The sequence below is a fragment of the Musca domestica genome, unplaced genomic scaffold (assembly GCF_030504385.1).
Source record: "Musca domestica strain aabys unplaced genomic scaffold, Musca_domestica.polishedcontigs.V.1.1 2, whole genome shotgun sequence".
Lineage (NCBI taxonomy): Eukaryota > Metazoa > Arthropoda > Insecta > Diptera > Muscidae > Musca > Musca domestica.
Window position 1 is genome coordinate 28,817,792 of NW_026712249.1, and position 25,010 is coordinate 28,842,801.

Genomic DNA, 25,010 nt, shown 5'->3' on the forward strand with positions numbered 1-25,010 from the left:
GTTTTGCATGTTGGCGTTGGAGCGGCAAAAACACATTGGTGCATTGGGTAAATTGATTTGTCCTGGAAAAAGTATAAAATTGTGTGTTTTATCCCAAAAATCAACTTTAAATTGATTTCGGGATTGTGTGATGATGGCTGAACAAATCATCGATAATGTCCAAGCTATGGACACAGCAGTAACTGTACCACAGTTTGAGGGTACCGTTACAAAAGATGACGCGGAAAATAAAGATGTATGTGTGTATGCGAGAAAAAAAAGGGTGTTCGATGCTGTTGATGTATGCGAAGGCGGAGGTGAGGTTGGTGAGAGCAGAAGGGGCAAAAATGACAAAGCAAATTCCAACACAGAGGATTTGTGCAAAAACCAAAAGAAAAGGCGCGTGAATGAAGAGACGTTGCTGTACACGGAAAATCATAAGGGTAAGTTCATGGTATTAGTGGATACAAGTGAAGTAGGGAATATGAAGAACAAAAAAATTAAAAATGGCCTTTACTTTTTTGAAAAAATCAAAGGTATTAAGGCAAAAGAATTGGAAAAAATTAAGCAAGCAGACGCAATTGGTGCAACTTTATACAAAATTACCTTTGAGACAATGGAAGCGGCAAATATGTTCATTTGCAATGAAGAAATAAAGAAACTGAATATGCGGGTTTTTATTCCGAAAAATTTTTTCCAGACTTTCGGAATTTTAAGAAATATACCTGTCTCATATTCCGAAGATGAACTCCTCAAAGGGATTGTGTCGGATATGAAGGTAGCCTCTGTGACTAGGTTCACAAGGAAAGATGTTAGTACTGAATCAGGTTTTAGACCCACTGAGACAATCAAGGTCGGTTTCTACGGGGATAACCACCCCTCATGGGTAGTGTTCAATCACGTTGTTCTTGTGGTGGACACTTATTATCCAGCCATCAGGCAATGTTTCAACTGCGGGCGCTTGGGACATACAAAGCTTGGCTGCAGATCTAATCCCAGATGCCGGAAATGCGGTAATGAAGATTGCAATATGAATTGTACCATCAGAAGCTGTATTTTGTGTAAAGGATCTGATCACGTATGTGATGAAAGGGATAAATGTCCAGTCTGGGCAAAAGAAATTGAAATCAACAAAATAATGACTCGAAAAAAGATGTCCAAAAAAGAAGTTTTAAATTCTTATAAACTCCAAAACAGATTTGACCTATCATTTGACGAAGCAAACTTTCTCTCTCTCCCGGCAGGCAGTGGTAGTTGTGTGGGAAGGGAAGAAAGTCCAAAAATTAAAACAATTGATGACGACGTTAATGAGGTGTTGACACCATATACATACAACTCTGTGGCAAAAAAACCCAAAAAACCGTACATCCATAGGCCTGGGGTCAAAATTGGGAAACGGTTTTTTGAGGAACCATCACCATCAGGCCCTGTTTATGTAAAAGAGGACCAAAAACTTTCTGAACTGGAAAAAATTACCAAAGAACTTCTCAAATTTATGTACGATTTTTTCAAAAAGGATGAAAATCAAGTGGCAGTTGATGCTATTCAACATTTTCAACAAAGGATTCAAAAATGCGGAGTAACATTTGAAGGTAATAGCAACAATACAATCTCAAATGATAATGTTGAATAAATTAAGAATTCTCCAGTATAATATACAATCTTTTAAGAATAACAAAAACTTCATTGAATTCTTTGCTAACAAAAACAACTATGACATCATAATTTTATCTGAAATTTTTTCAGAAGATAAGAGATGCAGAAACAAACTAATCAATTACAATCTCGTGCAAAAATTCAGACCTGATGGCTATGGAGGAGTGGCCATAGGAGTAAGAAAGAAAATAAATATATCAATAATAGAATATGATACTGATTATGACATCCTGATAATCAAAACCTCAAACCTACAGAGAAATGTCGTCATCGTCTCGGTGTACTTTCCACCAACAACCTCAAATACTTGTTTTATTGAGGAAGTTTCCAAATTGCTTCTCTTCTTGGAAAACTTTCAGAATGTAATATTATGTGGCGATTTCAATGCCCGCAATGAAGCCTGGGGAGATAATCTCACTTCCATTAAAGGCAGGGAACTTCGTATGTTGATTACTGAAGCTGGCTTTCTATGTCTCAATAACGGTAAAAAAACCTTTAAAGGTGGGTCCAACTCCCAGGGATCAGTTCCTGACCTAACTTTTCTCAGCAACGTGTCTGGGGGTAACTGGAATGTTCTAGATGGACATTTTGGGGGCAGCCGTCATCTACCAATTACCTTTGAGATTAAAGCGGAAAAGCCAAAAGGCCAGAACTTCTTACACAAAGCAAAATTAATGAAAGCACTGGGTGAGTTAGAGCTAGAACCTGACATGCTAGCTATAGAGGATGCAATAAGCTCAGAAATAAAAGCTGCATCTAACAATCTAAGTGCCAACAGATCACCCAAGTATTGGTGGAATGATTCCTTGAGTGTTGCTTACCGAAATCAACTTGCAGCTTTAAAGAAAGCAAGGAAATATCCTAATTATCAAAACCTATCTAAAGCTAGTCAGGAGGTAGAGAATTGGAAAATGAAGGTCAAAACGGCAAAAAATGACAGTTTTCTTTCCAAAATCAATGAACTTAACAGAATTGCAAATCCAAGAGAAGCTTGGAAATTTGTTAACAATGTAAGGAACAGAGAGTCTGCGGAGGTTAGACCATGGAATAATGACCGGAGCAGTCACTTTCTTCAGTATCTCAAAGACCAAGTACCTGGTGATTTGCTAGAAGTGCCTAGCTATAGTGATCAACACAATTTCCATGACAAAATCATTTTTGACTTTGATCACTTTGAGAAAATATTATCGGAAAAGAAAAAAGGGTCTGCCGGAGGGCATGACAAAATAACATACGAAATGATCAAGGCGCTACCCGGCATTTCTAAAAGAGCTATTCTGACAGCTCTATATAATGCCTTTTTAGAGAACTCAATCAATGACAACTGGAGGATTATTAAAATAGTCCCAATTCCAAAACCTAACAAGGATTTAACCGACATGTCAAATTATCGCCCAATATCTCTCATTTCTGTCTTTATGAAAGTCATCAATCTAATGCTTAAAGATAAGCTAGTACAATTCATTGATGATAAGGAAGTTATTCCAGCGAGATCTTTTGCATATAGGAAAAGTAGGTCTACATCTACATGCTTAAATGAATTCCTTCACCGCGTTGCACTGCTAAAGGCCAACAACTATAAAGTACTAGTTCTGTCGTTGGATATAAATAATGCCTACAACTGTGTGAGAGTGGATATTCTCGGGCAAATCTTGAGAAAGCTCAACTTCAACGTATCAATTGTGAATTGGATAATAAACTTTCTATCAAAAAGGATTCTGAGACTGGGTGACAAAGAAGTTGTGGTGAAAAACGGCTTACCACAAGGAAGCTGTCTATCTCCTCTGCTCTTTAACATCTACACAGCAAATCTTCATAAACTGGAAGATAATAAAACATTAATTTTTCAATATGCAGACGACTTCCTTTTGATGGTCTTTGATCACGATTTTGACATGGCTTTACAACACCTACAAACTAAGGCAGTGGCTTTTCAAAGGAAATGCGGTAATATAAATTTATCCTTCAATCCAGAAAAGTCGAAGACGATTTATTTTGCTAAAAATAGTACCAAACAAATTCTACTAAATGTAGATGGATGCAGAATAGAACAGGTGAAAAAAATGAAATTTTTGGGCAGAATTATCTCAAATTCCTTATCGGTCAAAGATCACTATTCACATATCAAGGATCCAGTAAGCAACAGAACCAGACTGCTCAAATGCCTTAACCCCCCTAAAGGAGGCCTACATCCAAAAGTGTCTCTGAATTTATACAAAAGCCTTGTGAGAGCGAAAGTAGACTATGGTAGAACTACGACTGCCAATTCACCAAAATATGTCAATAACAATATCGAAAGACTTCAAAATGAGATGATAAGAAGATCCCTGGGGGTTAGTAGATCGACACCTAATCACGTTATATATGCCCTAGCTGGAGAATTGCCTCCTAAGTATAGAGCCAAACTCCTTACCACAAAGGAGATACTTAAGATCAAGCTGGAAAATAATGACTTATCTGACATAATTGAAAACAACCCTCTCGTCAAATCGAGCTACAGCGTCATCTATCATCAATTTGAGCACATCTTTAGAAAAATCAAGATTACTTCATACAAAAATCAAAGAAATCTAACGGTAAGAACTAACCTATTACCATCCACGAAAAACATTACGCCTAATGAGGTCATTTTCTCTGCCTTTAATTGCGAGCTGTCTTTTTATAAAAGTAATCAATTTTGTATTTTTGCAACAGATGCCTCGGTAAACATTGAGTCCACTGGATGCGGGGTTTACAATGCAACAAAAGACTTCAAATTCCTTTTCAAAATTGACTTCATGGCCTCGTCAATGTTTGGAGAACTTTTTGCCATAAAAAAGGCTCTGGAAATTGCGACTGAGGACGGTTATAACAGATGTGTTATTTTCACAGATAGCCTTACAGCGTGCAAGGCTTTAAATTCAGCTGATTCGACAAATTATCTGGTTGCTGAATGTCACAATATTTTGGAAAGATCCTCTATTGAAAAATGTCACATTGTCTGGATCCCTGCGCACAGAGGCATTAGAATCAACGAGGAGGTTGACTTGCTAGCCAAACAGGCCTCTCTAGTTGGTGCTCCTGTAGATGTATTTTTAACACCTGAAGAGGCGTATTCCAGAATCGAAAATCTGGTGAAAGACGACTGGAATGAAGAATTTATAAGACTATCCGAATCAAAAGGCAGTCACTTCTTTCAGATTATAAACAACATATATGAAAAGCCATGGTTTTCAAAAATGATTTTTGAGCCTAGCAATACTAAGCTAATAAACAGACTGATTACCGGCCATACCAGTGACAAAAAGTATTTACACCGGATAGGAGCTGCAGACTCGAATTTGTGCGAGACATGCGCAGTGCTGGAAACCGCTCACCACTTGATTTTTGATTGCGTAAGATTCAACAACATAAGGAAAAAATATCCCCTCCTGTTCCCTAAATACCATGGACTAATCCCTTTACTGCAATCCAAAGACCACAACCTATACAACCTTCTCCTAATGTTCCTGAAAGAAACCAAAATCAGTTTATGAACACTTTCTATCACCTGTGATAAACAAAGCTGTGATATTAGTTTTAAGTTTTGTTTTTTTTTTTTCCTTCTTTTTTTTTTCTTTCTTATTTTTAATGGATGTTGACTAATTGATATTATCCCATCCCATTCCCCACTTTTGGCCCTTTATTTTCCTTATGCAATTTGCAGACAGGTATTCTAACCTTTGGAACACAACTGGACTCACAATTGGGATATTCCTGATCGCTTGGACTTCATAGCTGCTGAATGGGCACATTTTGTCTTTTTACGTCTGTGGTGTCCTGCATCTGTCACGCAAGTAAAACTACCTCTCAACCAGGTGTCGTGAGTTAAAAACCTTTTCATATTAATATTACAATATCAAATAAGCAAACAAAATTGAACTACAATTCGACATTTGTACTTATGTACTATCGTTTTCTTTTTACACCATTTTTATACTGTATTTGCAGTAATCGGAAAATTTATATTGGCAATCCATTTTGTAACAAACGCTCATTGGTCTGTAATCGTTTTCAAGAGTGGCCAACCATTTTGGAAAATAAAAGCATTGGACTGGACTTTGCAATCCATGTTGGGATAAACGCTGATTGGATTGTAATCGATTTCACTAGTGACCAACCAGTTTGGAAAATAAACTCTTTGGAGTGGAGTAATTTGGCAAATCATTTTGAAAAATAAACTTATTGGACTTGAGGTGACTTTCTACAAATTTACCTTAATTTGGAGTACAACCTGGCTTTTTGTATCCTGAGGATCGCCAACGCTCTCTTCAACATAGGAGAGCTCGCTTGACAGTCCAAAAAAAAAAAAAAAAAAAACTTTTATTATCATTTTCAATGTTTTTGGCTCTTCTTTTATTGGTATCCCCAATAGGTGGCGGGGGAACAGGTGGAGGAGGGGGGTCTCCGACTCCCTCCATAATTGTTTAAATAAAAAAACTTGGCAAAAATTTCACAAAAATTATTTTTAACCAAGATAAAAGAAAAAAATGGAGGTTTGTTTGTGTTTTGATTTTGTGTTGATTTGTTGTTGTTGTGTTTGTTTGTAAAGAAAAAAAGCGACCAGCGCGAAAAAGTCTAGTGTCAACAAAGGTTGATAAGCGACTGCCATAGCTCCTATAGAATTCGACCAAATTTATATATGGAATTCGACCAAATTTCACAATCTTAAAAGAAGAAAGAAGAAAAAGATGTTTTGTTTAGAATGATGGGGATAAAGGAAGAAGGAAAAAGTGATAAAATGCTTCTTTTTACCGAGGGATTTTTAGAGAAAAGATTACATGCCAAGTGAAATAATAGCCTGAGGTATGCTTCTTCTTATCGCAGTATATTAAAACAGCGGTAATTCCATTTTATTTATTTGATAAATTTCTATTTTTGAGAATTATATAAGAAATTGAATTAGAATTACGGGGCCAAAAGCAAGGAAGAAGAGTGCAAGAGAATATACAATGCTTCTTTTTATCGTGGTCTCTTTGGAAGGAAATTACATTCCAAGTGAAATGATAGCAAAGAATTAGCCCAGAACGTACATGTATAATAATAAAATTTAATTGCATAGTTTTATCATTTAAAAGAATATAAAATCAATAAAATTTTAAACGAATTGAAAGCAGACTTTCTCTCTCTCTCTCTTTTTTGATCTCTTTTTTCGTTTTTTGCAGAAACACACAAATGTCACAAAACATGCTCAGTTATGACTTTAAGCTTCTTATATGGCACAATTAAAGAAGGTAGAACAAAGCTAGCATAAAATTAGACATTTCTCTCATTTATTAGTTCTGGAATTAAAAAAGCATGGGAAAATAACAATAAAAATTTAAAATTAAATATGAAGTTTCTTCTTAATGTCGTTCAAAAACCATATTCCAAGTAAGTTGATAGCCCAAACAGATAACGCTTCAGTAATGACAACTTAGCGTTTTTCGTTTAAAGAAAAACATTACATACTGTACAACAATTTGGTTCTAAAGATTTTAAAATCGTGGAAAACTATTGAAATGGAAACTGGTTTGTTGACGGAAATCTAAACTTTAAATTCTGGGTCACGAAAACGATTCTGATGATACTTAGCTGGAAAAAATATTTTTAAAGAATGAAACTAATATTATTTTAACTTTGCATTCTACGTCAAATCAATTACATTTCCAATATATTTTTCTAGCAGAAACCCGTTTTTTCTTTTGTATAATTTTTCAAAATGGAAGATACAAAATCAATAATATTACCACGTATTTTGGAAGCACTGTCGACCAGGCCAAATTTTTGTAGATATTTTATGTTAGACATATCTCCATTATATTAAAGTTTTTAATGATTTAAGGTGAAACTGTCGAAAATTTGGCTCTTGATTTGGAAGATTATCTCGATGATGGTTCCGATGACCAATCTCCTCGCAGCATACGCAAGTCTTTAAAAGAGGCCTTAGAAGTTGGCCAAAGTTTGGGTATATTAACGATGACCGATGATAACACCACCATAAGAATGCCTTTTAATTTTCGCAAGCATGGCGATTATGTTCTATCGCCAGAATTAAGATCACAAAATACGTCACGTAATAATGCTGCTAATGACGGAGACGAGGCGGTGTATGAAGAGAATAGTCAGGATGACGTTGTGGCTCCCACAACAAGGCGTAGAAAAGCTGCACAACCAAAAAGGGTGGGTAATTTTTTAGTTTGGTTTATATAAAGTAAATCGAAATGAAATCGTTGTTTGTTTATCTAGTGGGCGAATGGGAATGGAACGGAATTGATTCAAAGTGCAGCCATGTCACGTCGTCGTAAGGCCACATCAAGTGGAAGACGCCCTGTTACCCGTAGCCGTCGACGCAGGTCTGCAAGGAGCAGGCGTCAGGCTCCAGAAAGCAGTCGCCGTCGCCGTAGGACCCGAAGAACTCGACACATGTCACCAACACGGATATAAAAAGTTTTGTAAAATGTTAAAATTATTGAAAGAAATCCAGACTCGGATTGTTTCACAAATTTGGTTCCATAGTTTCTAAATTTAATTAATTTAATATTGTATATTTTATTGAATACATAACTTGTCTTTTATATAAAACACACCTTTTTACTTCATTACTTTTATGTCTTTATTGAATATATTTCATTTAGGATAAACAACCGGTATACATAATTATACGAATATTTCTTAAAAAAAAACAATACAAATTACAAGACAAACACCGCAAATGGTATTGTTTAAAAACGTAAAGTAAAGCAAAATTAAAAAAAAGATGGAAAAAGTAGGTACATATTTTGCATAAAATTGCCTTTGAAGCGCAGTATTTTTTTAAAGAAGAATAGAGAAAAACTAGAATGGAAAAATATCACGCCGTAATTACTCAGAAAGATATCTATTTTTGGACCGGTTTCTTTATGTCGATACAAAAGAAAATAAGATTCCCAGTTTGGTTTTCTAAACAAATTGAAAACCTAATTTGAAATTGAGTTTTTCTTTAAACTTCTCCCTTTTTGTATTGCCATAAGAAAACAGCTCCATTGTACTTCTTCTGATATGGGTATCAGCTCATTTCAAAAGTACAAAAAAAAAACCTAAACGAATTTCGTAAAATAAAAAGTCCATTCTTAGGAATTTTTCACACACACAACAATAATAATAATAAAAAATTTTGGTACAAAAATGAACCTGGAAAGAAGTTATAACAACATGGAGAATAGAATAATTTAGTATATACCACACAATTCGTTAGGTCTAATAATAATAATAATAGCTAGAATAAATGTGTGATGTTTTCTTTATAGAATAGCAGTATCGTTTTTCTTTGCACATTTTTTGTTTTTTACTTTGTGGTGGCTTTTTCTTGTCTCAATAATACCGATTTTCAATATTTGGCTATGCGAACAATAACCAGGCAATGCACAGAAACGCCAAATATAAAAATAATTTCGATAGCTGTTGTTCATCTTCGTATTGGGTTGTACCACGATTGGCAGCTAGAAAATGAAAAAAAAATGTTAATTAAAATTCCAAAATAATACTAGATTTACAGGGTGAGATAAAAAAACTTCAAACAACTTCAGACTACCGGAATTCCTAAGCCACTTGTCCGACAGCTCCTACAATTATTCCAGTGACAGCTCATTATATCGTTTAAAAGCGTACCCAAGCATTTTGCTGAAAAGTTATTCGTGATGGAATTCAAGCGTGATAGTGTCATTTCTTTATATTTGGCTGGAAAACCAGGCAAGTGGCTATCGTTAGAGCACTCCAGCGTTTAAATGTGAATAGATATTTTGTGTCTCGTACCATCGCTCGTTACCGTGGTACTGGTTGCGTAGCCCGACGTCAAGGAAGTGGACGGAAGAAAACTGATGTTCAGCAGAAATGGTTCGAAAAGACTTGATCGAAACCCTGCGTCGCAGTGGCCGAAAATGGCTCGTGAGCTGAACATGTCGCATCGCAATATTCCATTCAGCAAATATTGAAAAATGAGCTCAGGGTAAAGCCATTGAAATTCCGAAAAGTGCAAGAACTTACACCGCAATAGAAAGAAAATAGACTCAAAAGAGCTAAAGAGTTGCTTCGCTTGGCCGAAAGTGGTGAACTACCGAATTTGGGGTAAAACCATTTAAAATTCCAAAAACTGCAAGAACTAACACCGCATCAGAAAGAAAATAGACTCAAAAGAGATAGAGTTGCTTCGCTTGGTCGAAAGTGGTGAACTGCCGAATTTGATTTTCTCCGATGAGAAAACATTCGTTGTCCAGCAGTTTGTAAACAAACAAAATTATCGGGTATTTATTTGCCAAAGAGGTCAGCTGAAAATGTGCAACTTCGGTTGGCCACGAGAACTCAAGCGCCGGTCACGGTGATGGTGTGGGCCGCCATATCAGCCGATGGTAGCTCCCCGCTCGTATTAACCGACCGTGACATCAGAATAAATGCCGAATATTATCGCGAAAATATTGTGGAGGGTGATTAAGGCAAACATTTTGGCCGCAGACCTTGGACATTCCAACCGGACTTAGCAGCACCATCGCACTCAGCACGCGCCACCCAAGAATGGTTACAAAATGAGTCTACAGGGATGCTACCCTGACTCAGTTTTAGCGGTTTCATATCCGCAATAATTTGTCGGATTCCTATCTGCTGTCTGACTACACTTCCCAGACTTTATACCTGATCCGTCCAACTACTGGCAGTAGAACAGATCCTAAATCACTGTCCGGGTCCGATCTTGAGGTCATTTCTTGGCTTAGGATTACCATGTCATCCTCACCACCATCAGCCGAAGGGGAGTTGGGTGTTTCTTCTTCCATACGTCATCGTCGTCGTGAATGGACTAAAGTCGACCATGGCATAGCCTTCATACCATGGCAAGGACTCGGTATCTAAATCTGACATTCGTTGAGGCGCCCTGAGCGTATTAGTCGACCGTGGAATCAGAATAAATGGCGAATATTATCGCGAAAAATTTCTGGAGGGTGTATTAAAGCCTTGGGCACACAAACATTTTGGCCGCAGACCTTGGACATTCCAACAGGACTCAGCAGCACTATCGCACTCAGCATGCGCCACCCAAGAATGGTTACAAAATGAGGTTTCTCGCTTCATTTCCAGGGCACAATGGCCACCAAAATCTTGGGATACCAATCCTATTGTGTTTGGAATATTTTGGAATGCTAGGTTAGCACTAAAAAATACCAAAGTGTCGATCACCTCAAGCAAGCGTTTCGCCGGGTATGGGCCAAAATACTGCAGAGCAACATTCAGGCAGCATGTGACGTGTTTCATTGGCCATAATTCGTGCCAAAGGTGACCAATTCTAACAAATCTGAACATATTCTAAAATTTGATGCTATTTCCGACATTTTTGCTTTCATTCAATAAAAGTTAGGAAAAAATGTAAAAATTATGGCGTTTGAATTTGTTGCAGTTCTCACCCTGTACTTTCAAAACATACCTGCTGGTCTGGGTTCACCAAAATTCAGAGACGAGGTGAAATAGCCAAAGGGAAATGCACCAATTCCAAAGGACATGTGGAAACCATCGGCAAAACTGAAACCCTGGAAACCTTGTTGGGGCTCTGGTTCAGTTCGCTGGCCAGCAGGGCGGGGTGGTACTTTGTTACTGCCACAAAAAAAGGAAAATTCAACATTAATTATTGCTTCAAACCATTAAATTGAAAACCTACCGTGGATCCTCTTGTTTGGTACTATTGCGCCCATACAATGGTATGACTTTATCCTTGCCAATGGCCGCCTTACACACAGGACATAGCTTACGATTGGGCCTAGTCTCCAGCCACTGATGCAAGCAGGGCCAACAGAACAAATGACCGCACATACTGACCACAGCATCCTTGGCCGTATCCAAGCAGATGTTACATTCAAACATTGATTCTTCCACTTTTTCTTCTTCCTTTTTATCACCGCCGCCGCCGCCAGCAGCACTGCTATCACCTGTCGTACTTCCTATTTTATCCTTAACATTATCACTGTTCAATGCACTGCCCGCAAATGAATAGGCCGTTGATGAGGGTGTTGCAGCGAATTTTTCATTAATGTTCGGTGTTGTAGTATCATTTGTGTTGGTGTTGGTGTCATTCGTTATACAACTTGTTGGTGTGTTATTGTCAGAGGACGCCGTTGTAGTGGTTGTGACCTCAGTTGCTGACACATTGTTCTCATTAAAGGCTGCATTCCATGCATCACCCTCAGCTGTATTGATGTTGGAGGTGGCGGTGGTAGTGGTGATGTGTGAGGTTGTGGGTAATTCCGGGGCCGATGGTATTGGTGTATCCGTAGACATTATTCTTAATTTTTAAGCAGTTCTGAAAATTAAAAAAAAATATATAAAAATTTTTAATCAAAAACAAAAATTTAGAAAAATACAGTTAAAAAATTCACTACTCAAAAATAAATTTAACAAAATTCACGAAATAAAATATTTAAAAATACACCATTTCAGAGAAAAAAAAAAAGTGCACAGTTTAAAAAAAATATTTAAAAAAGCCTACATTTAAAATAAATTAATTATAGATAATCCACGATTCTTAAAAAAAAATTAAAAATACGCGGTCCTAAGAAAAATTAAAAAAATTCACGATTTAAAAAAGTATTTTAAAAACCCACGACTTAAAAAGAAACGTGATTTGATGATTCATAAAATAATTAAAAAAAATTCCCGATTCAAATAAAACATTTAAAAAATTCACGTTTTGGCAATCTTGGTGTCGGAAGCTGAGCTCCTTCCGACACTTCTATTTTATCAAAGGAAACTCCAAAAAAATATGAAATTCACGATCCAAAAAAAAAAAAAATTAAAAAAACGTGATTTGGTGATTCTAAAAATAATTCTTTAAAATTCCCGAATCAAAAAAAATAAAAAAAGTTGACTCAAAAAATCATCCTTGGATTTGGTGCTCTTGGAGTCGGGATGAGCTCAGAGGCACTTCCATTATGTCAATGCAGAACCCGCCATCTCCTTCTTCTACTTCGATTGCCTACTACCTTGACTATTGGGACCGCAGGGACTACTCAGGTCGATTACCTTGGGAGCCAAACCCTGACTAAAGGTCGAGGCATGGATTACCACGGTATCCATGACCTCTTCCTAATCAAAAAAGGTTGAGGCATGGATTACCACGGTATCCATGACCTCTTCCTCATCAGACAGTGGTGTTTCTCAGAAGTCTACAGGATGCTGTCCTGACTCTGCCTTAACGGTCCCATATCTGCAGAAATGTATTGGATTGCTATCTGCTGTTTGGCTACACTGTCATTTTAAGGTCCAGTGTTTGAGTACTGTCGCCTCCCAGACTTTCCGCCCGCATCAACTCACCACTGGTAGCATTTAATTCCCGATTCAAATGAAAAAAATAAAAAAAATTCACGATTCAAAAAATTATCTTTGGATTTGGCTCTCTTGGTGTCGGGAGAGCTCAGCGGCACTTCAATTCTATCAATGGAGACCCCGCTCCGTCCTTCTTCTATGACGTTTGCCTCCTGTCTTGAGAGTTTGGGCTTGTCCGGCGAATTTATGATGGGACGGCTGGGACTATTCAGTTCGATTAACTTGGTAGCCAAACCCTGAATAGAGGTCAAGGCATGGATTATCATCGTATCCATGAACTCTTCCATATCCGCAATAATTTGTCGGATTTCTATCTAGCTACAATATCGTTTTTTGGGTCCAGTGTCAGAGCATTGTCACCTCCCAGACATGTTGCTTCTACCATTTCCACGAGGTTTTCTCTTCCTATAGAAGACCTGGAGGTCTTCTCTTTCTATAGAGGACCTGGAAGTATACTCTCCTATAGATGACCTGGAGGTAATCGCTTCCTATAGAAGACCTGGGGGTATTCTCTTCCTATAGAAGACCTGGAAATCTCTTCCTATAGAAGACCTGGAGGTCCTCTATTCTCTATAGAAGACCTGGAGGTACTCTATTCCAAGTAGAAGACCTGGAGGTCTTCTATTCTATATAGCAGACCTTGAGGTCTTGTATGTCTTCTATAGGACCTGGAGGTCCTCTATTTTCTATAGAAGACCTGGAGGGCGTCTATTCTCTATAGAAGTCCTAGAGTTCTTCCCTGTAGAAGTTGGGTTAGATTACAGTCGGTGTGCTGATTGCAAACCTACAGCAGTGATGAGCACGTGGTGTCACAACAACACAACGTTAGGTCGTCCTCTTTATGTGGGGACCAGCACGTACTTTTGGCTATTTTAGGGACACTGAAACACCGCCTCTTCAGTCAAAGGATCATTGGCACTCGGGTATATAAGTTGAGACTCTCCCTGACGCTGATAGACTGTAGTTACTGGACTTTCCACCATTCGCAAGCTGTGGACGCTTCCGATAGCAATCAGATATGCCCCGAAGGCGGGTAGGAAATAAATAAATAAAAAAAACACGATTATTGGTCTATAGATGATTGAAACAGCTTCTTCAAAAGTTCAAAAAATATTTTGAAAAAAAAATCTTCAAAAATACACTATTGAACCATTTTTGTAAAATGCAAAATTATTGGTGTGACTTTAGATACAAATCAGAGCTGCAAACCACTGTGCGGCTCAGTTGCTCACACTTGGATCTAGAGCTAGAACCAGATTAGCCAAAATCAAACAAATCATGTGAAGCTACAACAACCTTTGAACCATTGTTCGCTTTCGAAATGGCAATTTCGTGGTTTTGGTTCCGTTTTTTATTTGTAAATATATACATATGCGGTTACTTTGTGAATTTCTAAAACTTTTGAAATTAATATCAAAGTTTCCCACATTAATATTTATCCAAATAACAAAAATAACCATTAGACTAACCTGAATACGATAGTTATTTTAGATAAATTAAAAAAGAGATAACTTGGAAGTGTTGCTTTACGATTAGAACTGGCTGGCAAATTTCCATAATAGAAAATACATAATACGTACGATGGCATGGCAAAAATACTTTCCACGGGGAAAACCGGAATAGCAATCAGAAATTGAATAGCTGACCTGGCCAAGCGATATCTTTCCCAACACAATACCTATGCGATTGCCAGTACAAAGATTATTTTTCTTTTCAGAAATTTCTTACGAAATACTTTTTGCGGACTTTGGCTTATTTTGTGGTATTAACAAACACAAGTCATTATGCAGAATTCTATTCTACATTACTGAATGGGAATTTAAAAATTAAAACATGCCATGCATATAATCTGTTTCAACCTATACCACATAGAGCCTTTGAAAAGTGATCAGCCTGAAATTCATGTCTCAATCCACGATTTAGTTGACATTTTCACATGAATTCAAAACAAAATAAAATCAGCTCATCTTTTGATTGATAGAAAGTGCAATGACGTGGTTTTAAATGCAAAGACAAAAATACAACAAGAACACATACGCATGAATTAATTGTAATACAGGTGGTATGGTTGTTGATTGTTTGCTAATGACGGAAGATTAAATAAAATGGTCCGCCGGGTCGGCGGGAATAACGGCAGGAGGTTGCTAATTTCGTTCGAATTTATTTAAACAACAAATGAAAAGCAAACAAACACTTGTTTCGAGATCAGATAAAGAAACTCAGCAATAAACCTTGGATGTATTAACCGCTTTTAATTTTTTCGTTGTATTTGGGAAGTCTTTCGATGTGGCCTTCTTCAAATCGCAATTTTGCACTTTGAGACATTTGTTTTTGTTCTCGATTTTTTTGCAAAACAATAATGTATGTCACCACATATGTTGTTTCTTTTTCTTAATTATGCGCATCTATAATTGCAAAATTGATTTTGTGCAAACTTAACTGGTACATTCTGGCATTACAGTTGTTCCACAAAAATCCACGCCTTTAAAAATGCATAACGAACTTGTTGTAGTGTATATTTACCTTTTCTTTTTTAAAAATAGCTTTAATCAACAATTTATGATATTTTTGGCTTATAATTCAATTAATATGTTTCTTTTTTCTTAATATCTGCTGTTGTTTCTTTTTTTTATTATTATTATTTTGCTGCTTGTCGTAACTCTTGACAAGTTGTTGTTGTTCTATTTTGCTCTAGACGACTGTGTGTGTGTTGTTTTTTGTTGGTCGCTTAATTGTGACGTTTTTTTCTCGCTTTGCCTGACTTTTTATTTGTACACACACACATGCAAACGAACTCATTGTCAGTTATCTCAGAATAATTCTAAGCCTTGTTTTTTCATGTTTCTTCCATTGTTTTTCATTAATTTTAGGAAAATTGCTTACATTTTAAAATATACAATTTGTTTTAACTTCTTTGGAAATATAGGTTCCTTGTAATTTGTTTAAAAAATCCTTTTTTTCTTAATTTACAACTTGTGACTAGTGTTTAGGGTTCTGTAAACCGATGTGTGAACAACCGATAACCGTTTTCCATTGCAAGCGCTATGTAGTGCGTAACGTAACGTAGTGTAACCGATACACGAAAAAAAGGTACACAGAGAAATAGTATGCTTTTCTGTATGAAAATCTTATAATAGTTAAAAGAAACCATGGTAGAATTAAAAAGGCAAAGCAATGCAATTACATGTTAAGTTTTTTTTCAAAATTATTAATTTGACAACATCCCATTGTCAAAATGTATACTTGTAAATCCATTATACATACACAAATCAGAGATGGGAACCTGTTTTCTATGCAGTTAAGTTTGACAAGTTAAATTATAGAAAATGCATAGATGGATAAGCTTATTTGAAATGACTTTACCTTCTTAATTTAACCATGAAAAGAAAGAAAGAAACCTACTATAACAGAAGCTAATTTCGGTTTAAATTTTTAAATGGGAGATTACTTAAGAGGATTTTTTCTAAGACATCGGCTTGCTTCTCCATTAAAGAACAAAGTACTTTTGGTTGACAGTTTGAATTATGGAATTAAATAAAGTCACTCCGATCATATCCACATGGACTAGAGAAAACATACGTTAAGTCTAATTTTTACCGACACTTAACTTAAGGCGCAGATACATGGAAAGCTTTGCTTTGCTCATCGGCTTAGAGCGTAAGAGAACAAAGGAGTTTTATGTTGACTTTTGTTAATTTCGACCGATATTTTAATTTGTTCACCCTCCGATTTTTCCTTCTTTTACGAAGAAGCCAGCCCATGACTTAAGAAAGCTTTTTTGACTGGCATAAGTCATCATCTGGCTTCTACGTAAAAGACATGGTAGAACAACTTGGGAACATTGATATGTCAACATTTTTAAAATGTTTTTTTTATTTTAATTAGTATATTTGTATGTGTTTTTCTATACGACGCACATCGGAGGTTGTTATGATATGAATTTTTCAACAATTTTTAGAAATTTGAATAATTTTTCATTAAAAATTTTCTCTTCCCAAATTGGTTTAACCGTTTATTCTCGCAGCAGCTGTGTCGATGCGACTACCTGTATTCTTCTAGCATGGTAAAAACGAGTAATAGGTTGACCTAGTTCAATTTCGGACCGTAATTTATACTTGTCCACCCTATGTTTCTTTCATTTTTTTGCGAAGAAGCCAAAGCGTTTTATGTATTCTCACCTTTAAGCCAGGCAGAAAATCATTTTATGTATTCATACGTTTACGCTTTTACGAAGATACGTCATTTTGACGTATAATTTTGACTTACTGACAAAATAATATTTATAAAATAATATATTTATTAAATAATATATTTCCTATAATTTCTAGCCAACCTATCATAGACCATGGGCTACGTGACCATGGGCTACGTGCTTACCTCATGCTGTGACCCAAAAGCCATTGAATTATGGAATAAAACACACCCTCATTTGTTTCTTCACAATTTATTCTTCTTTGTTTTTATTGAGTTAATTTTAATTTAAGCACTTCTTATACTAGACTTGTTTTCTTTTGTTTAATATTTCACATTTCCATGAAAGCACTTATGATTACAACTTAATTGAAACATTTGTTTTTGTTGTAGTTGTAGTTTTTTTCCTTTAATTAAATGTGTATGTATGTGTAAACCTATATTTAATTAATATCATTTTCCTTTTTTTTTTTTTTTTTTTTTTTGATATATGAATCTTATGTAACTCAACATATTCTGTTGTATTGAATTTATTCGTTTCAACATAGGTTTGATGTTGTTTTTGTTTTTAATTTTTTCATTGATGTGCCATATACGATATTTCGATTATCTTCATTCATATGTTAGTATTGTTCTGAAATTATTGCAATTTTCTTTTTTCATGTCTTGAAAATATCCCTGGTGAATTTTCACAAAATCCCTTTCTGTTTGGAAAAAAATGTCTTTCGTTTCGAAACATTTCAGTCATGATATTTTGTTTTTATTATTTCAATTTTTATATGAATATTATTTTTCATGAGATTTATTTGTTATTTTATCTATAAGTAATGTTTTCATAATAATAAAATTAATAAAAAAATAACTATAAAAGTGGAATATCCTCTTATCCGAAGGCCAGGCACAATCCATTTTAAAGGTGGGAATACATAAAACGCTTTTTTGACTGGCTGAAGTCGTCGGCTGGCTTCTTTGTAGAGGAATAAAGGAGTTTTAGGTTGACTTAGTTCGATTTTGTCCCCCACGCTCCTTTGGTCTTTTCCCAAGAAGACAGCCTAAAGCCAGTCAAAAAAGCTTTTTATGTATTCTCACCTTAAGGGTGTCCATTAGCTAGTTTGATATTTAAATTTCATCCATGGAATTCATAAGCCGTGTTTACATTGACACCTGCTAACATTGAAAATGCAAATGTTGTTTAAAAAATGGCTTTGTACTTGCGTGGTAAAATTAAGAAGGTAAAGGCATTTCAAATAAGCATTCCCATCTTTGCATTTTCTGTAATTTGCCAAATTCATATTTCACTGCATAAATATAAAGGTCGGAATACATAAAACGCTCATCTGGCTTGCTTACGTTATCGGCTGGCTTCTTCGGAAATGAACAAAGAAAGGAGCGTAGTGCCAAAATCGAACTAAGTCAACCTAAAACTCCTTTGTTCGTATACCAAGAAGCAAGCCAAATTTTAATTTCTGATTTGTGTAATTACAATGGATTTACAAATATATGTTTTGACAAGGATACGTTGTCAAACGAATAATTTTGAAAAAAATGTAAACATATGTTTGCATGACTTTACCTTCTTAATTCTACCAAGGGTATTTAGACATGTAGGCGAAAGCACATATTACCACTGAAGTAATAGTTATCAGAAATTATTTGGCTTATATTTTCATACTAAATAGACGGTTGAGGTCTCGGATTTTAAGAAATGCAATCAAAAGCTATTGGGAATATCTCAATAGAATTGAATGTGTGGCCATGTTACTTTTTTCCGTTTTAGCAAATATGAACGCACTGAAGTAGAGTACACACCATGGTAGAAGAATACAGATAGTCCTATCGACACAGCTGCTGGAACAATGAACTGTCAAACCGATTTTGGAATTGAAAGTGTTGAATGAACTTTTTTTGAAATTTATAAAAATTGTTAAAAAAAATGCATATCATACAATCTCCAAATTGCGTCGTATAAGAAAGCATATAAAAATCTACTTAATTTTGGCAAAACACTTTAAAAATTTTGACATATTAATGTTCCCAAGCGTTGATGCATCTACCTGAATTCTTCTAACATGGTAGCTAGTAAATGAATTTCCTCTAAAAAATAATCAGAAAGAGAACAAAGAATAAATAAAAAAACAATTTTTTATAACATTAAAATTTTGTTTTTAATTTTAGTCTTCTTATAACTAGATTCCTTAATTTGTTGTTTTCTAATTTATTGTTTTCAATACGCTTTTTTTTATCCTTTACCAACAGTCACACTCTATAATTCTTATGACATTATTTTAGTTGTTTCTTTTTTTATTCATTTTGTATATAACTTACAATGTAATTTCATTCCAATTTGTTTCTCACTTTCTAAGTTCACTTCACTTTTTCTTAATTTTTTTTTCAATTTGAAGGCCTTTTTATTGCTAAACTGATTAGTTTTCTTTTCCAATATTTTTTTATTGTTTGTTTTTTTTTAATTATTAACTAGTTTTCTTTTATAATTTTATGTTTTGAAATTTTGTATATGTTTTTGTTTGTATAAACTAATTTACATATCGTATATATATATGTGGTGTATATAATGTCGGATGTGGCATTTTTTGTTATATAAAGCAGTCTTACGGCAACAAAAGTTGTTAAGAATTTTGAAAATAAATGTAATAATAAGAATTAATTGTATATTTAGGTGGAGAAAGGTAAAATAAAAAAAAATTAGGATGGTTTGAAACCTAAAGGTGCAAGCACATAAAGAGCTTTTTTCACTGGCTTAAGTCATCGGCGGGCTTCATTGGAAAAGAAGGGCCAAAATCGAACTAAGTCAGCCTTTGTTTCTCTCAGAAGAAGCCAGCCGATGATTTAAGCCAGCCAGAGAAGCGTTTTATGTATTCTCACCGTAATACTCCACCCTTTAAATGTTTTACACAATGATGAAATCTTAAATCCATGAATAGATCCATCAGATTTGACCCATTCACAATGGAATTGACAACTGAAATCCAGTGGAAAAAAACAATGTAAGCAAACGAATGTGAAAACAGAAAATATACAAAAACATAAGCTTTACATTTATGATTTAAGTTGGGAATACATAAAGCGCTTATTTGGCTGGCTTAAATCATCGGCTGACATCTTCGGAAATGGAAAAGGCGTCTAGGACCAAAATCGAACTAAGTTAACCTAAAACTCCTTTGTTCCTCTACGAAGAAGCCAGCTGATGACTTAAGCCAGCCAAATAAGTACTTTATGTATTCCCACAGTTAGCAATTGGTTTTGTGGAACGCCTAAGCATGGTAAAATTAAGATGGTATAGTCATTTCAAAAAAGCATATTCTGTAATTTACCTTTTCAAAATTTACTGCGTTAAAAACAGGTTTCCATTTCAATGGATTCATAAATATACATTTTGACAATGAGATGTTGCCAAATGAATAATTTTGAAAAAAATTGTAAACATATGATTGCATGGCAGTACCTTATTAATTCTACCATGGCTTAATTAATAAGGTACAAAAAGACAATTTTTGATATTTGGACAATACATGAACTCTATTCCCCTGTCTTTTGTAAACGCAGGGTATATGTAGCCTTGTGACAATCCAAATTAATATGCGGCCAGACCACTAGATTTGTGTTGCTTAAATGCAAAAATACTTGACTTTTCCGCAGAAGCCAGCAGATGTATAAGGCCAGTCACAAAAGCTTTTTATGTAGTTTCACCTTTAATCATGGTAGAAGAATATAGGTAGACGCATCGACGCAGCAGCTGGGACAATGCACTGTCAAACCAATTTTGAAATTGAAAATGTTGAATGAAAAATTATTTAAATTTATAAAAATTGTTGAAGAACGCGTATTATAATAAAATCCGAATAGAGTCATATAAGAAAACATATAAAAATCTACTTATATTTGAAAAGAAATTTAAATTTTTTTGACATGTCAATGTTCCCAAGCGTTGATGAATCTACCTGTATTCTTCTACCATGCTTTTAGTCGACCATCCATGAAAAAAAGAGCTGATCTTTCCTTTGACGGTCAAAGTAAATTGAAATTAATGGCATGAAAACGAAATAAGTCAGCTGTGTGTTTTTTTATCGTATTTAAAATCAAGCTTTAAATTAAAAATAGCAACAACAAAAATAGAGAAAATACAACAAAAACTTAATCGTTAATTAAATTGTGTAGTGCAAATGTCTGTCGGTCACTATACATTTGGCATATATCATCATTAAATTTCATTCTATCTTATTGTTAATGTTAAAAGTAATTTTTAATTGTTCATGTTTGATGTTTTATTCTTTTAATTTTAAATGTAATTCTCCTCTTAGTTATGTCTATATAAGAATTTGTATATAAATCTAGTTTCTTTCTTTTTTCTTTTCTTGTTCCCTAAAACACATTCTTTGCAATGATATACACATATATATTGAAAATAAAAAGAATCAAAGAAAAAATTAAAAATAATATTTAATAAAGTCATCGAGTTTGCTCATTTGTTGTCATAAAACACTTTTTCAGAGCTAAAATCGATCTATGTTAACCTAAAACTCCTTTGTTCTTCTACGAAAAAGCAAGCCGATGACTAAAGACTTTTGAAATTGAAAACGTTGAATGAAAAATCATTCAAATTTGTAAAAATTGTTGAAAAATGCATGTCACAACAACTTCCGATTGGTGTCGTATAGGAAAACTTATAAAAATCTACTTATTTTTGAAGACATTTTAAAAATTTTGACATATCATTGATTTGCATTTCAAATATAATAAGACGCACCGACACTGCTGCTGGGACAATGAACTGTCAAACCAATTTTGAAATTGAAAATGTTGAATGAAAAATCAATTAAATTTGTAAAAATTGTCGAAACGCGAATTATAATAACCTCCGATAATTATAATAACCTCGTATTTGGAAAAACATTTAAATTTTTTTGACATATCAATGTTCCCAAGCGTTGATGAGTCTACCTGTGTTCTTCTACCGTGGCAAAACGTAAACAAATTCTGACATTTAAAGTACGTTTACATACCCTAATATTTGTTTACATACCCTGATAATTGACCAATCACAATAAATGGAAGTTGCGTTTTATATAGTCAGATTTATTGTGATTACTCAATTGTCCGGGTAAACCCGACTAGAGATTTTGGTATGTAAACGTACTATTAGTCTGATTGGTGTAATGGTTCGATCACCTGCAAAATCTTTTTCCGGATTAACCCTGATAATTGACCAATCACAAAAAATATAACTATGGGAGACATACGCCACTCATATTGTGATTGGTCAACAATCAAGCAAATACTGAGAACAGTTTAGTATGTCGCCACGACACCTTATAATTCCACCATGGTTAACAACCTCAATAGTAGCAAAAATAAAATTGTATAAAAATAAAAACAAAACAAATTAAAATTATTTTAGTTTTTCTATTTGATATTTATTTGAACTAAAAATGTATTATTTTTTATATTATTATAATTATTTAGTTTAAGAAATACATTTAGCATTCTTTACATAATTTGATCCCTTATAATTTTATTATTATTATTTTTTTAATACAAAGTAATTTTTTGTAACAAACTCAATGTAATTTTAATCCCTGAAAATTAAAACGAACAAAAAAGATATGAAATTCTAATTCAAACAAAAAGGAAACCCAAAAAAAAATCAAAAATCTTAAAAGGAAAAAAGGTAGAAATTGAATTAAAAAACAATGAAAAATACATTTAATAATAATTTTGGTATTTTTGGTTTTTATAGAGAAAAAAATTTTAACTTTTTTCAAACTAAACACAATGAAAAAACAATTAAAATAATAAAAAAAATTGGATATATAGGGTGAGATGGAAAAACTGCAACCAACTTCAGACCGATGTCATTTCTAAGCCACTCACCCGACAGCTGTTCAAATTATTCCAGTCACAGCTCATTATATTGTTTACAAGCGTACAAAAGCATTTTGGTTAGAATATTTCAGAAAAAAAGTTATTCGTGATGGAATTCAACCGTGATAGAGTGATTTCTTTATGTTTGGCTGGAAAACCACAAGTGGCTATCGTTGGCAATTAAATGTGAATACATCTTTTGTGTTTCGTACCATCGCTCGTTACTCGGTACCGTGCGTAGCCCGACGTCCAGGAAGTGGACGGAAAAAACAGCAACATCAGCAGAAATGGTTCGAAAACCGGGTATCAGTGGCCGAAAAATGGCTCATGAGCTGAACATATCGCATCGCAACATTCCATTCGGCAAATATTGAAAAATGACCTAGGGGTAAAGCCATTGAAATTCCAAAAAGTGCAGGAACTTACACCGCAACAGAAAGAAAATAGACTCAAAAGAGTTGCTTCGCTTGGCCGAAAGTGGTGAACTGCGCAATTTAGGTTTCTCCGATGAGAAAACATTCGTTGTCCAGCAGTTTGTGAACAAACAAAATGATCGTGTTTACTTGCCAAAGAGGTCTGCTGAAAATGTGCACCTTCGGTTGGCCACCAGAACTCAAGTGCCGGCCATGGTGATAGTGTGGGCCGCCATGTCAGCCGATGGTCTCTCTCCGCTCGTATTAATCGACCGTGGCTTCACAATAAATGCCGAATATTATAGCGAAAATATTCTGGAGGGTGTATTAAAGCCTTGTGCACGCAAACATTTTGGCCGCAGACATTGGACATTCCAACAGGACTCAGCAGCACCATCGCACTCACCACGCGCCACCCAACAATGATTACAAAATGAGGTTCCTCGCTTCATTTTCAGCGCACAATGGCCACTAAAATCTCCGGATACCAATCCGCTCAGACTATTGTGTCTGGAGTTTGTTTGGAAAGCAAGTTTGGCACTAAAAAATACCAAAGTGTCGATCACCTCAAGCAAGCGCTTCGCCGGGAATGGGCCTAAAATACCGCAGAGCAACATTCGGGCAGCGTGTGACCTGTGTTTCATTGGCTGTTTGAAGGCCATAATTCGTGCTAAAGGTGACAAATCTAAACTAATTCTAAAATATGATACTATTTCCGACATTTGTGCTTTCATTCAATAAAATTAAAAAAATGTAAAAGTTATGGCGTTTGATTTTGTTGCAGTTTCTTTATCTCACCCTGTTTACTCATTTATGTGTGGGACATGAGTAATTTTGACATTAATTTTCCGTTTTTATAAACAAATTAATTTACGAACGATTTTGATTTTTTTGTAATAAAACAAAAACTGTTATTTCAAGTATGTTTCCCTTCCTTGATAGTTTTAAATGTCTAACAAAAATGTTTTTGTTTTTTTTTTTTCAAGTTTGTTTCCCTTCCTTGGTAGCATTTGTTTAAACTTAAAAAATAAATCCATTTCTTTTCCTTTGGGATTTTAGTTTTATTTGCTATCAATTTGTTATAGTTTTTTAGTTTACTTATTTTATATGTTTGTTTGTTTTTATATTTTAATTTTGGAAATTTTTTCTTTTTCTTCAGTTTTCTTTCAATTTAAAGGCTAACCATAACTAGACTTATGTGTTTTTAATGTTACTTGTTTTTTGTTTAGAATTTATTTTTTGAAAGTTTCATTTTGTAGTTATTGTTTTATTATTTAACTTAAAACTATGTACATACGAGTTTTTCTCGTTTGCATTGAATTTAAAAAATAATAGTATATTTTGTTTTTAGTTTTTTATATATTATTATTATATCTATGATGATAATTCATTGAATGAATGCTTTGTGTTGTGAGTTGTCGTGGTTTTTTTTTTTTTGTTGATTCTTATAATTTTAGAGTTTTGTTTTTAAATTTTGTTCTTTGAATTTGTTGTTGGTTTTTTTGAAATATGTTTTCATTATATGTTTAGTTTGTTGTAGGATTTTCTTCA

General features: G+C 34.6%; 2 protein-coding genes and 1 long non-coding RNA gene across 17 annotated transcripts; 2 read left to right on the plus strand and 1 right to left on the minus strand.

The window, feature by feature from the left end:
* The first annotated feature begins 53 nt into the window (after positions 1-53).
* LOC101898528 (probable RNA-directed DNA polymerase from transposon BS) lies at positions 54-5,848 on the plus strand. 14 transcript variants are annotated; one of them, XR_009342095.1, is made up of 5 exons: positions 54-422; positions 516-1,571; positions 1,726-5,009; positions 5,321-5,476; positions 5,605-5,848. It is a non-coding gene; the product is annotated as a probable RNA-directed DNA polymerase from transposon BS (long non-coding RNA). The 14 variants fall into 14 exon arrangements; XR_009342097.1 differs by having other exon boundaries at positions 5,321-5,471; XR_009342092.1 differs by having other exon boundaries at positions 1,726-5,476.
* A 1,419-nt stretch (positions 5,849-7,267) lies between these two features.
* LOC101890247 (uncharacterized) lies at positions 7,268-8,234 on the plus strand. Its single transcript, XM_005181231.4, has 3 exons — positions 7,268-7,421; positions 7,478-7,815; positions 7,882-8,234. The coding sequence occupies exons 1-3, from the start codon at positions 7,355-7,357 to the stop codon at positions 8,077-8,079; spliced, it is 603 nt and encodes a 200-aa protein (XP_005181288.1). The 5' UTR covers positions 7,268-7,354; the 3' UTR covers positions 8,080-8,234.
* Positions 8,235-8,310: 76 nt separating this feature from the next.
* LOC101900195 (E3 ubiquitin-protein ligase RNF185) lies at positions 8,311-16,001 on the minus strand. Of its 2 annotated transcripts, none has more exons than XM_005181200.4 (4): positions 15,859-16,001; positions 11,315-11,953; positions 11,084-11,250; positions 8,311-9,113 (listed from the first exon to the last, which is right to left on the minus strand). In XM_005181200.4, the coding sequence occupies exons 2-4, from the start codon at positions 11,929-11,931 to the stop codon at positions 9,013-9,015; spliced, it is 885 nt and encodes a 294-aa protein (XP_005181257.1). In that variant the 5' UTR covers positions 11,932-11,953; positions 15,859-16,001; the 3' UTR covers positions 8,311-9,012. The 2 variants fall into 2 exon arrangements, with proteins under 2 accessions (XP_005181257.1, XP_005181258.1); XM_005181201.4 differs by lacking the exon at positions 15,859-16,001 and adding an exon at positions 15,499-15,782.
* Positions 16,002-25,010: the final 9,009 nt, after the last annotated feature.